This window comes from Nanorana parkeri, unplaced genomic scaffold, assembly GCF_000935625.1.
Source record: "Nanorana parkeri isolate BGI_ZX_2015 unplaced genomic scaffold, ASM93562v1 scaffold1407, whole genome shotgun sequence".
Lineage (NCBI taxonomy): Eukaryota > Metazoa > Chordata > Amphibia > Anura > Dicroglossidae > Nanorana > Nanorana parkeri.
Window position 1 is genome coordinate 331757 of NW_017307675.1, and position 11484 is coordinate 343240.

Consider the following 11484-nt stretch of genomic DNA (forward strand, 5'->3'; position numbering starts at 1 on the left):
TGTATATGTATATATATATATATAACAAAATAAGATGCCAAAAAATGGCTAAACAAATAGATTGTGTAAGATCACAAGAAAGCATGTTGGGAGATTTGTGCGTCTATTCAGCAGTTCTCACACGGATTTGGTTGACACATGAATACAAGGATATGAAGCTTGTGCAATATAATTATCAAACCACTAGTATGAAATCCACCTAATAAAGCCTGTAAAGTATGGAGGATAATTACCTTAGCCTAGGGCTGACAGACATGCACTACTCTGACATCAACTTCATAAACATTAATATGCATTTGTTAAGGAATCCTAATAAAAGCTGCCCAGCAAATAACACACACATGCCTGCACAGGAACTGAGAATGTCAGAAATATTACAATGTCATCAATAACAATGATCAGTTTTGCTGAAATTGTACTAATTATTTTTTAACATCTGCAACCTTCTCTGGGCCTTTTGCCTCTCATTAGGCTCTATACTGTATTTCTGTGTATATATATATCTACATATATAGATCTCTCTCTCTCTCTCTCTGTATACCCTCTCTCTATATTTTTTTTTAATATACACTATAAAATAGTAGTTAGTTAGATCATTTTCAAATACACATGGACGTGTGCACATAACTTTAAACAATACATTGCTAAACCATATGTACCATTTACCCAGTTTCTCTGATGCCTAGACTTCTATAATGTTAATTAAATAGGTTAGGTCTCAACGACACTGATGATATGTTGACATTCGCTTATTATGGGGGAAATGTCAGAAAGTAGTTGTACAAAAAAGCACAGGCAAACAGGATATTAGGAATGGAACGTGAAGTGCAGTGTGGTTGGGATCAAAAAATGTACATTATTTCTAAAGCCCCTGTCAGTTTTTTTTGTGTCTGTCTGACTTGGGCAACTTCACTTCCTGTCCTGGGCACACAAGTAAACAGAAATCCCCTCTTAGCAGGGCTAAATGAAGAGCATCACGGGCCTGGTGCTGTAGATTTTGGTGGGCCTTTTTATGGAAATGGCGACGGTCACGGGGGACCCTCTTTGTCCTGTCCCAGCTGTGATTTGTAGTCTCTCTACAGCTTGGAGTCAGTGGTGGAGCGCCAGTGCCCGATTGCAGCTGCAACCTTGGTAGATCTGCCACTGACTTCAAGCTGTAGAGGGACGAGAAATCTTAGCAATACATTATACAGCAATGCAGAATACCGCCAACTATAGAGGACTACAAATCCCAGCAGTACATTGTAAAGCACTGCAGAATAATACCATCAGCTATTGAGGACTAAAAATCCCAGCAATACGTTATACAGCAAGAGAGAATAATATGAAGCTACATACTCTGTGTTGCTCTGGGTTCATGGCCTGATTTCTCCAGGGTCTCAGGAGAGCTATGCAGGGTTTCAGAGGGGCTGTGCAGGCTCTCAGGAGGCTGTGCAGGCTCTCAGCTGGCCAGTGTGACACTCAGGTGGTCAGTATGGGCTCTCAGGTGTCAGTATGGGCTCTCTGGTGGTCAATGAAGGCTTCAGGTTGTCAGTGTGGACTCTCACTAGGCCAGGGGTATACAGAGTGAAAATGGCGGCTGTAGCCCCAGCATATGCAGCTCTCTACTCACTAGGAACCTGAGCCCAGAGAAAAGCAGCAAACACTGTTTATGACCAAAAGGCACAACTGACTTTTAAAGGGCAGGCAAACAAAAAATACAAATACATTTATACAAAATGGAAGCTTGCTATTGTATGAATATAAACTACCTACACATGCACAAATTACATATTTAAAAAAGTTATTTTAATGCAGGTTTTTCCATTCTCTTTCTCATTAAGTCTCAGAAAACATTACAGAAGAGAATGGCTAAGTTTTTATTGCTTGCACTACAAAACAAGAGCTAAAAATCTCCTTGTCATAGTTAAGAAATACTTTTGTTTTCAGTGCATTTTTACAAATATTCCCAAAGTTACATGAAAGTCAAGCCGTGTATTACTTCATATTGTAATACTGAAAACTAAAAAACTTCAACTGCGACAAACTTTCATTTTACTGTTTTACCTTAAGCAAGCAGCAAAAAGTCACAATGGCATCACATATCTGGATGTGGCTTGCCTTCTTCCCCCTGCTGTGCAGAGATGCAACCAAAGGGAAGACAACACAATTACCTTCTGCATCATTTGTTACAAAAACACCAATTAGAGACAAGAATGCTGGTAGCCTGTTAGGGTTAAATTCTTCCCAGGTAATGTCCTGGCCCCATAGACTGGCCTATTTGCAGACCATTACATAGACAGAGTCACCATGGCTAATGTAAAACGAAAAGCTTCATTCCACAAATCCCATATGCACTGTGTCACTTCTACAAAAGGCAAGATGCAAGTCCTTGTAAGAACCCTAAAGATATCTAGAGAGCTGTCTACTTCCTCTTGATTCTTACACAGAATAATGTCTTAGAAAATACTATCATCTACTCTACCTTGCTCCATTTCTTCTACTGGATGATCAAATTTATGTAATCGGGCTCTTATTAGGAAGATTTCAGTGAACTGTTGACAATGATGTACAGTAGTGCTTCGCCAGGATGACGTCTGGGGAAAATGATTCTGCTGCACCACCACACAAAACCAATTAGAGAACTATTTTCTACGACAGGTCAGGAATTTACATGGTTTCTCATGAAAAGATGTGCCTTTTAATTTCTTTATTAAGATGACATCCATGTCCCTTGTGACTTTTTACAATGACAATCATTTGTTCAGCCCAATGGAAAGTACAATCGGTAAAATCACTTCACCGGTCCACAAGCAAGGCAAGGATCCATTGCGCATCGTTCTGCATTTTCCAAATGAACTGCTTCAAAGATTGATAATTAAAACAATATCTGTTGATCATAACTGTTGACAGGACCTGTGTCTGTACTATAGCAGTAAACCATGTACTGATAGTAGAGAAGGTAAGATTTGCAGTAGACAGGCAGTCTTCATACCATTATATTGCAAACAACATGTATAAGTATTGAATTGATCTTTTTTTAAATTTCAATAGCTACTTTATTAGCAAGAGCAAGAAATTGTAAGAGGGTCATATTTAAAACTGGACATCACAATATTACTCCACACCATGGCCTACATTTTTTTAAAAAACTTATGGAGCCCGTGGCGTTACATAGAGTTCTCTCTGCATAACTCTAAAGGAAGAAAATCATGATTGGAGCAGAGGCGGGTCACATTACTTTACCAGGGCTCTCCACCCAACCTTTTTTTGCTTGTGGTTCGGTCATTTAAATAGCATTCTGTTTGTTTCTAAGTGGCAAAACATGCAGACACCGCTGTGCTTTATAAATGTGTTGTTCTAAAGTGGTAAGACTTTATAACTGGAGACCACAATGAGCCTTGAACTGGAATGCACTTGAAACGTTGCTTAAAGTGATCCTGTCATGTCCACCACAGTGAATAAACTAGCATTATTGGTAAAGTGGTGGTACCTGCACCTATATTCCAGTCAGTTCATTATAATCTGGAGATGACCATGGATCCTTGACACAGGCTGTACACCTCATCTTTACAAGTAAAGAATAAGAATCATTGCTCCCACAATAAACCGTATCCACCTTATACAGCAGTCAAATATCAGAACCTCCGTGACCAGTAGGAGTTGAATGACAGGGGGCAGGGTTAGTGCAGGATGGGCCTGGGCTTAAGACAAATAAAGGTACTTGGAAGCACCATAAAGTTCTTGCACCTTCCTAATAACGTTAGTTCACGCACCTTTGTTCTTTATTAACTTTAAATTCAAAAAAGTAATACAAAGACCTAAATTTTGTATTTAGTTTTTTACCAACACGGTTATTTATCAGTTATCTAAAGAAAACAAAAAGCCTTACAGTGACCTTTACGAGTAGAGCGGTAGGTCATATAGTTAAGTTGTTACTTTCATCAATTCCCTTCTAGATTCTTGTTAAATAAGTGAATAGTTTTTTTCCAATGTTATCCATATAGAGATTTGCCTTATTTGTAATTGTGCCAGTGTGTTATCCCCATGATTCTGACTCAAAAAAATAAATTTATTAATTTTAAAAAATAATATAAGACTGCTTTGAAATAGATAGCTCCACTTCATTTATATGCATTTCAATGCTAAACATACAATTATAGTTAAATGAGACGAACATTAAAACCAAACCTTTTTGTGCCAATTAATTTTACAAATAAATGTCAACAAATAAAGGATTTGCTTACACTTAAGCAATTTAGCAATTGAATTAGACAATTACCAATATTAGATACACTATATTGCCAAAGGTATTGGGACGTCTGCCTTTAGACACACATGAACTTTAATGGCAGCCCAGTCTTAGTCCATAGGGTTCAATATTGAGTTGGCCCACCCTTTGCAGCTATAACAGATTCAACTCTTCTGGGAAGGCTGTCCACAAGGTTTAGGAGTGTGTCTATGGGAATGTTTGACCATTCTTCCAGAAGCGCATTTGTGAGGTCAGGTACTGATGTTGGACGAGAAGGCCTGGCTCGCAGTGTCCACTCTAATTCATCCCAAAGGTGTTCTATTGGGTTGAGGTCAGGACTCTGTGCAGCCCAGTCAAGTTCCTCCACCCCAAACTCGCTCATCCATGTCTTTATGGACCTCGCTTTGTGCAATGGTGTGCAGTCATGGTGGAACAGGAAGGGATCTGTTCCCACAATGTTGGGAGCATAACATTGTCCAAAATGTCCTCGTATGCTGATGCCTTAAGAGTTCCCCTCACTGGAATTAAGGGGCCAAACCCAACCCCTGAAAAACAACCCCATACCATAATCCCCCCTCCACCAAACTTTACACTTGGTACAATGCAGTCAGGCAAGTACCGTTCTCCTGGCAACCGCCAAACCCAGACACGTCCACCCGATTGCCAGAAGCATGATTTGTCACTCCAGAGAACACGTCTCCACTTCTCTAGAGTCCAGTGGCTGAGTGCTTTACACCAATGCATCCAACACTTTGCATTGCACTTGCTGACGTAAGGCTTGGATGCAGCTGCTCGGCCATGGAAACCCATTCCATGAAGCTCTCTACGCACTGTTGTTGTGCCAATCTGAAGGCCACACGAAGTTTGGAGGTCTGTAGCTATTGACTCTGCAGACAGTTGGCGACCTCTGCACACTGTGCCCTTCAGCATGCGCTGATCACGCTCTGTCATTTTACGTGGCCTACCACTTGGTAGCTGAGTTGCTGTTGTTCCCAGTTGCTTCCACTTTGTTATAATACCACTAACAGGTGACCGTGGAATATTCAGTAGCAAGGAAATTTCACAGATGGACTGATTGCACAGGTGATTGCGCAGGTGATTGCACAGGTGATTGCACAGGTGGCAAACTATAACAGCACCACGCTTTAATTCACTGAGCTCCTGAGAACGACCCATTATTTCACAAATGTTTGTAGAAGCAGTCTGCATGCCTAGGTGCTTGATTTTATACACCTGTGGCCATGGAGGTGATTGAAACACCTGAATCCAATGATTTGGAGGGGTGTTCCAATACTTTTGACAATATAGTGTATTTTCTAGTTATACAATAACAGCTACTTATGTCACACATATTTCTTCTTGTGCTTGTTTTTGTCCTGTCCTCTGTGTGCTGATCTGTTATCTAGAGTTAATCCTGATATATAATTCAGGTCATAGTTCTTACCAGCAATGCAGACTGTGAAGACATCCCCATGTTTTTCTTGTTGAGAGATCAAGAATTTCAAAGGATCTTTTCTGAACTGGTAAGTCAAACCTATGTAAGGGATCCAGCCATTTTCCAAAGGAGGCTCCCCCTCTCTCCTAAAAAAATAAGAGTAACATTATTAGTGAGTAAATTATGATCTACATAATAATAATATTTGCATTATTTTTGTTGACTTTTTATGGAATACGTGTATTTTTAATGTACATCTTTGGGACCTTGAAATAACCTTTAAATTTGAAATTACTGGTACTAATCTGTAACTATGAAAAACAAATGACAGTAAGGGTGGGGCAAAGTATAGGAAGGCAGATGTAATGTTGTACCCATACAAACAGAAAGCTCGCTGCACACCAGATTTGACCACATCACTGGTGTCCCGCCCATGGTCCTCCCCACTGATGCAGTTCACCATATTACAGGTTTAGTCGTAGAGATGAGGGAAAACCTGGGTAGGCTGCGCTTTTTACCATCACGTTTATGTGTGTATCATAACATGGTAACACAATTAAAGGGGACCAGCCTTATATCTCATCAAAACAGAGAAACATAGCATACAATATCATACAATGTTCTGTAAATTCAACAATGCTGTTATATGAATAAATAAATAAATAAATAAATAAAGACATTAATTTATAAATTATATATGCAAGACTATCACTGTGTCTGTATGCATGACACAAAGCAATCCCCTAACAACTTGTGGTTTTGTTTCAGTGAGATATAAGGCTGGTCCCCTTTAACTGTGTTACCATGTAATAACATCCACATGAACTTGATGATATAAAGCACAGCCTACCCTGGACCACCCTCATCTCTACGACTCTGCCTGTGGTTGGGTGAAACATGTCAGAGGGGGCAGACCTTGGGCGGGGCACCGGTGATGTGATACAAGCATCAATAAACTATTCCAGTGGAATCCCGTGTTTGACTAGTGCTTCTTCTGTTTATATGGGCTCATATTGGAGCAAGGACATGCTCCCAGCTACAAGCACCCAACTCATTCCTTTCCTGAGCCATTGAGAAGCAGCGCTTCTTTTATGTGTTCTCCTTGCAATGTTGTACCCATACTTTAATATGGCAAAGACATCCAAGTAATACAAAAAATGTGCAATACTACAATCCACCAAGCAGTATTTTTTTACTTATCCAGTATGCCTTTTATGCTCTTCAAATGACAATGAGGCAATTATAACAAACTGATTAAATAGGTAATCAAAAACGTGTGTTCCTCTAATAGGGATATGGGCTCAAATTGTGTGTATTTCTCCAACAAAATCTATTCAGTAGTTAATAAATATCACTTAACAAAAAACTTCCTCGAATAAGACATGAAAGAGCAGACTGTATAGGGGATAGCACTAATAAAGATTTGCATGATTTGCTATATTTTGAACATTTGTCCAGAAGCATAATGTGGTGGGAAATAAATCACATGTGCACTTTCAAATTTCTTCAACCCTTGGAAATCAGTGGATTTAAAGATTGAGCTGTTTAGTTGTACCTGGGATGTTTAAGAGCTGGGGTTTATAGAATAAAAATACTGTATCTGAAATTAAGAGTACCATAATACTTTATGATAGTTGGATAAATAGATAGATAGATAGATAGATAGATAGATAGATAGATAGATAGATAGATAGATAGATAGATAAATAGATAGAATATTACAAATACATTTCCTTTTATGCATTGAAATGTTTTATATTATTTCTGTGTCATACATTTTTCCCTTTCATGTAGGTTTCATATTGTGTTTTAGAAAAGCAAATTTCTTTTTCTTATTACAGCTGTTTAGCTAGTACAATCCGATTTAAACTCAGCAACACAAAGCATGTCTATTTTAGACAGGATTAAAACAAATATTTAAATGCAACTCTGATGCTATATCCCATCTGTGAAGGTGACTTACACTACATGCAGAACAAGCCATTTTGATTAATAACGAGATACTTACTAGCCAAGATGCAATCAAAGATCAAGAGATCACCAGCTTACCACTATCATACAATGGACAGAAATTGATGTCTGAATTAACTATTTGTGTTCCTACTTAATATTTCACAAACACGCATCATGAATTAGACTAGGGAGATTGTTTCTACATGGAAATAATGGTAGCCACAACATTTACTTTTTGCCGGTTACCTTTTTTCATTAGGATGTTGTTTCATTAGTATATACCTTTGTTTAATGGTTCTTGTTTTACAGTTTAATTGGTAGGATTGTAACATATGCTAGAATAGCTTACATAATGAAAATCATGCTGTTAAAAAGATGTAGTACTTACAAGTCAAAAGCAGTCACATCACAAGTCAAAAGTCATTAAACCAACCCTTCAATGGGCTACCAAGCCTCGGCAGAGGGCTCATTACTAGTGGCTAGCTAGGACAGTGTATAGGTAAAATTCTGACAGATATTTAGATAGGCTTTTTGTCATATACTAATTTAATTCATCTAATTTCACCCTCCATGCTCTGTCATTCGGTCAAAACCTGTATACTTCACAGTGTTTCCGCGGGGTAAGGAGGACGCGACTCAGAAATCCAGGGGAAAATTAACTTAATGCTCAGAGTCGGTGGACACAAATCATGGAGACGGAGGGGTCATCGTTTGCATCAAGCATGCTTAACTCAGAACAGATAAGCCAAATACTGTTAAACACCATGCTGTAACATGGTGATGTGCTATGTCTCCCAACAGAAAATGTTTCTATATACAGGTGTGTGATATATATTCATATGCATATACATACACATACACACATATGTATGTATAACTTTGAAACATCAATAGTAATTAAAGCTAGTGTACAATAATACTTAATATCGGTGTAAGAACATATCAACTTGTAATTTGCATTACAAATGCATTAGCAGTTATCAAATGAAACCATCATAATTAAAATACAACCCATCTATTGTATAATTTTTAAATTATAACATATTTAATTACATATTTTAAAACATCCCTATCAATAACAAAAAAAAAAACAAATATTTCAAATTTGATCATGATTGTTCTGTCCAAAGTCTTCATCATAAATAAAATGGTTCTATGCTTTAAAAGTAGTATTAATAATAGCGGTAGAGCCCAAAACAACTGAAATTGCAGTAATGTAGTTGTAAATTGTTGTCATAAGGTGACTTTGTATGAAAAATCAATTCTATGAGTAAAAAAAAAAAAGTCCCCAGAAAATTATATTTTATTTTCAAATCCTACAGAGTCCATTGTCAAGTATTTTGTGTCTGTTACAAGACCATTGCAGTAGTCTTACTCTCTTGGAATCCCCAATTATTTATGTCTTCTAGACTATGAACAATTCATCAGGGGAGCTTGAGACCATAATTAGGGTCTATAATGGATGCAGAGTCTTGGCAGAACTGGCAAATCTCACGGAAACATTTTTTGCCAACTAAGAGATTTAAGACAGCCTGCCATTCAATTTGTAAGCAGCTATACCAGATTAAAATATCAGTTGGCCTTTAAACTTGTTGTAATCAACTTAAATTACCTTTCTTTGCTGATAATCTCTAAGCCACTTGGGTAAACAACAAAACGTGAGCAATTTAAACTCAGTATGTGATAAATAAGCATGTGTTCCCTTCAGTAAAAACAACATGTCAATAACTACTTTTCTTGTAAAAGTTGAGGTTGGTCCCATCCCTCCCATCCCTCCCACCTCCTGGTTCTTCTTTTTGGTCAGTGAGGCTGCTCATCACCAGAGTGACCAAAAGGCAGCTTAGGAGGAAAGAAGGAGCCAAATTTGAATTTAACAGGAAAAGTTGGGAATTGCATTTAAATTGAACTGCCTAAATATCTGGATCTACTGGTTGCTTTGATATGCAAATAATATAAACTGATCTTTTATAATATCTATTCATTACTTGGATACAGTGATGATACTTATGATACAGTGATGATACTTATGATACTCATGATACAGTGTGATATTCATGATACTGTATATAAAAAGTATACTGGACTTTCATGTAAGAAAGCCTAGCATTTGTTGCTCACCTTAGATTGTTTGAAACCTAAATCCCAAATCCAGCCATTTTTTTTTATTTATTGTAAGAGTAAAGCCTTGGTCAGGTTATACATTCTGTTTGTGTTCCCAATGAGGAGATTTTTAATCCTGATTTTAAATGCTTTTGGTGTCACGATACAGGAGATTTATTTTCCTGTCTGGCATTTATCACCTGGACAGGAAGTAAGAAGAAATCTCTCTCACATAAACACAGACATTGGTAAAAAATTGCACAGAAGTTACAAAACCTCCTCACTGTATCTGAAAAAGTGTTTGTATTTGCTGCATGTGTTCACATTAGGGAGATTTATCCTCACCTCCTCCTCCCTATCTGACACCCATCACATATACAGGTAATACTCATTAAAAGGACAAACCTTAAGTTTCCCAAATGGGGGCACAGAAAGAAAAAAAAAAACCTGATAGATGTTCTAATTCTTTTTAACCTAACAAAAAATGAAAAAGAAAGGTTTTAGCTGCAGTTGGTCTCTAATATAAAACAATAAGAACAGTAAGAGGCAGTAGGATGTGTCCCTCCTCTGACTCATTAAGCCCATGTGTGTGTTCTGAAGAACAGATACATTTTTAGCCTATTCAGATCAAAGTGGTAAAATGGTACAAAATGGAGAATAGCTAATACAAAATACCACCTGCTGGACAAGTGATGATAAATTGAAAAATGAATATACAGTATTTTACATTCACCCGACTCAAAAGAAATAATGCAAAAATATATTTAACACTATAATAAAAAAAAAAAAAATACCTGGCTTCTAGGATTTGTCTTATTGTCTTCATCTTACTGTTTGTATGTACATGGTAACAGTTAAACACTATTGCCATTCTGTGGCCATTCTACTTGAGCACAAAACAAATGCAAAAAAATGCAAAAATCCAACAGTGGCTGTACTGATCAAGCCCAATCTTAATGGCAGGTTTGTTTTTGTAATCATATTTTAATAGTGTTATACTTGTTTGGTTTTGTGCTGTTCTATAGTTTTATAGTACAATTCATCTACCTATTTACACAAAATGTATCCGTTTATATTCTCTGTATGAGAGAATTTATATTGTCTGAATTGAGAATAACATTTCGTCAAAGCTCCATGGTCATGTCATGATGGATTTTTTTTATGCTATAGGCCAACTAAACATTGACACATAGGATGTGTACCTGCCTGGCTTCAAAAGTGACAGACATGCCTTGTATAATTCAAATATCAGTTATCAAAAAGCATATCCTTACACAGCTCAGTTGTAAGTGCATTTTGGGTCATTGTTTTGCATATGGGATCATTTGATGTGAGCCAACTATAAAGCACATTTACAAGGAGCAAAAATAATTTTGACACTTATATCTTCTAGCAAAAAAAAAAATTATATCCTACCATCTGGCTCATAATGCAATAAATATGTCTAAACGCATTGAAACATGTATTTTAGTACACTTTTCATCCTTATTTGACATATGGAAATTAGCCTCTTAATATATTTATTTTAATAAATATAAACGTAAAAATGTTTAACATACAACAGTAGTTTAATTATCATAACATAACCTAATCTAAACAACAGAAAATGGACTAATCAAATACTAAATTGATCTAATCAAAAATACTTCACTAAACTTTCTGCTTAACCCTTTAAAAGTCAAGCTAGTATCTATTATACATTAATGAAAATGTTGTTATTTGAAAAAAATAATATATATATATATATTTGTTGAGGTCAGCAATG

At 36.9% G+C, this 11484-nt stretch overlaps 1 protein-coding gene across 1 annotated transcript in view; it reads right to left on the reverse strand.

The window, feature by feature from the left end:
* LOC108798116 (25-hydroxycholesterol 7-alpha-hydroxylase) overlaps window positions 1–11484 on the reverse strand; it is a 157647-nt gene that overhangs the window by 60137 nt on the left and 86026 nt on the right. Inside the window, exon 2 of the mRNA XM_018569837.1 lies at window positions 5676–5812. Coding sequence (XP_018425339.1) covers window positions 5676–5812 — 137 coding nt within the window. The remainder of the gene's footprint in view (window positions 1–5675; window positions 5813–11484) is intronic.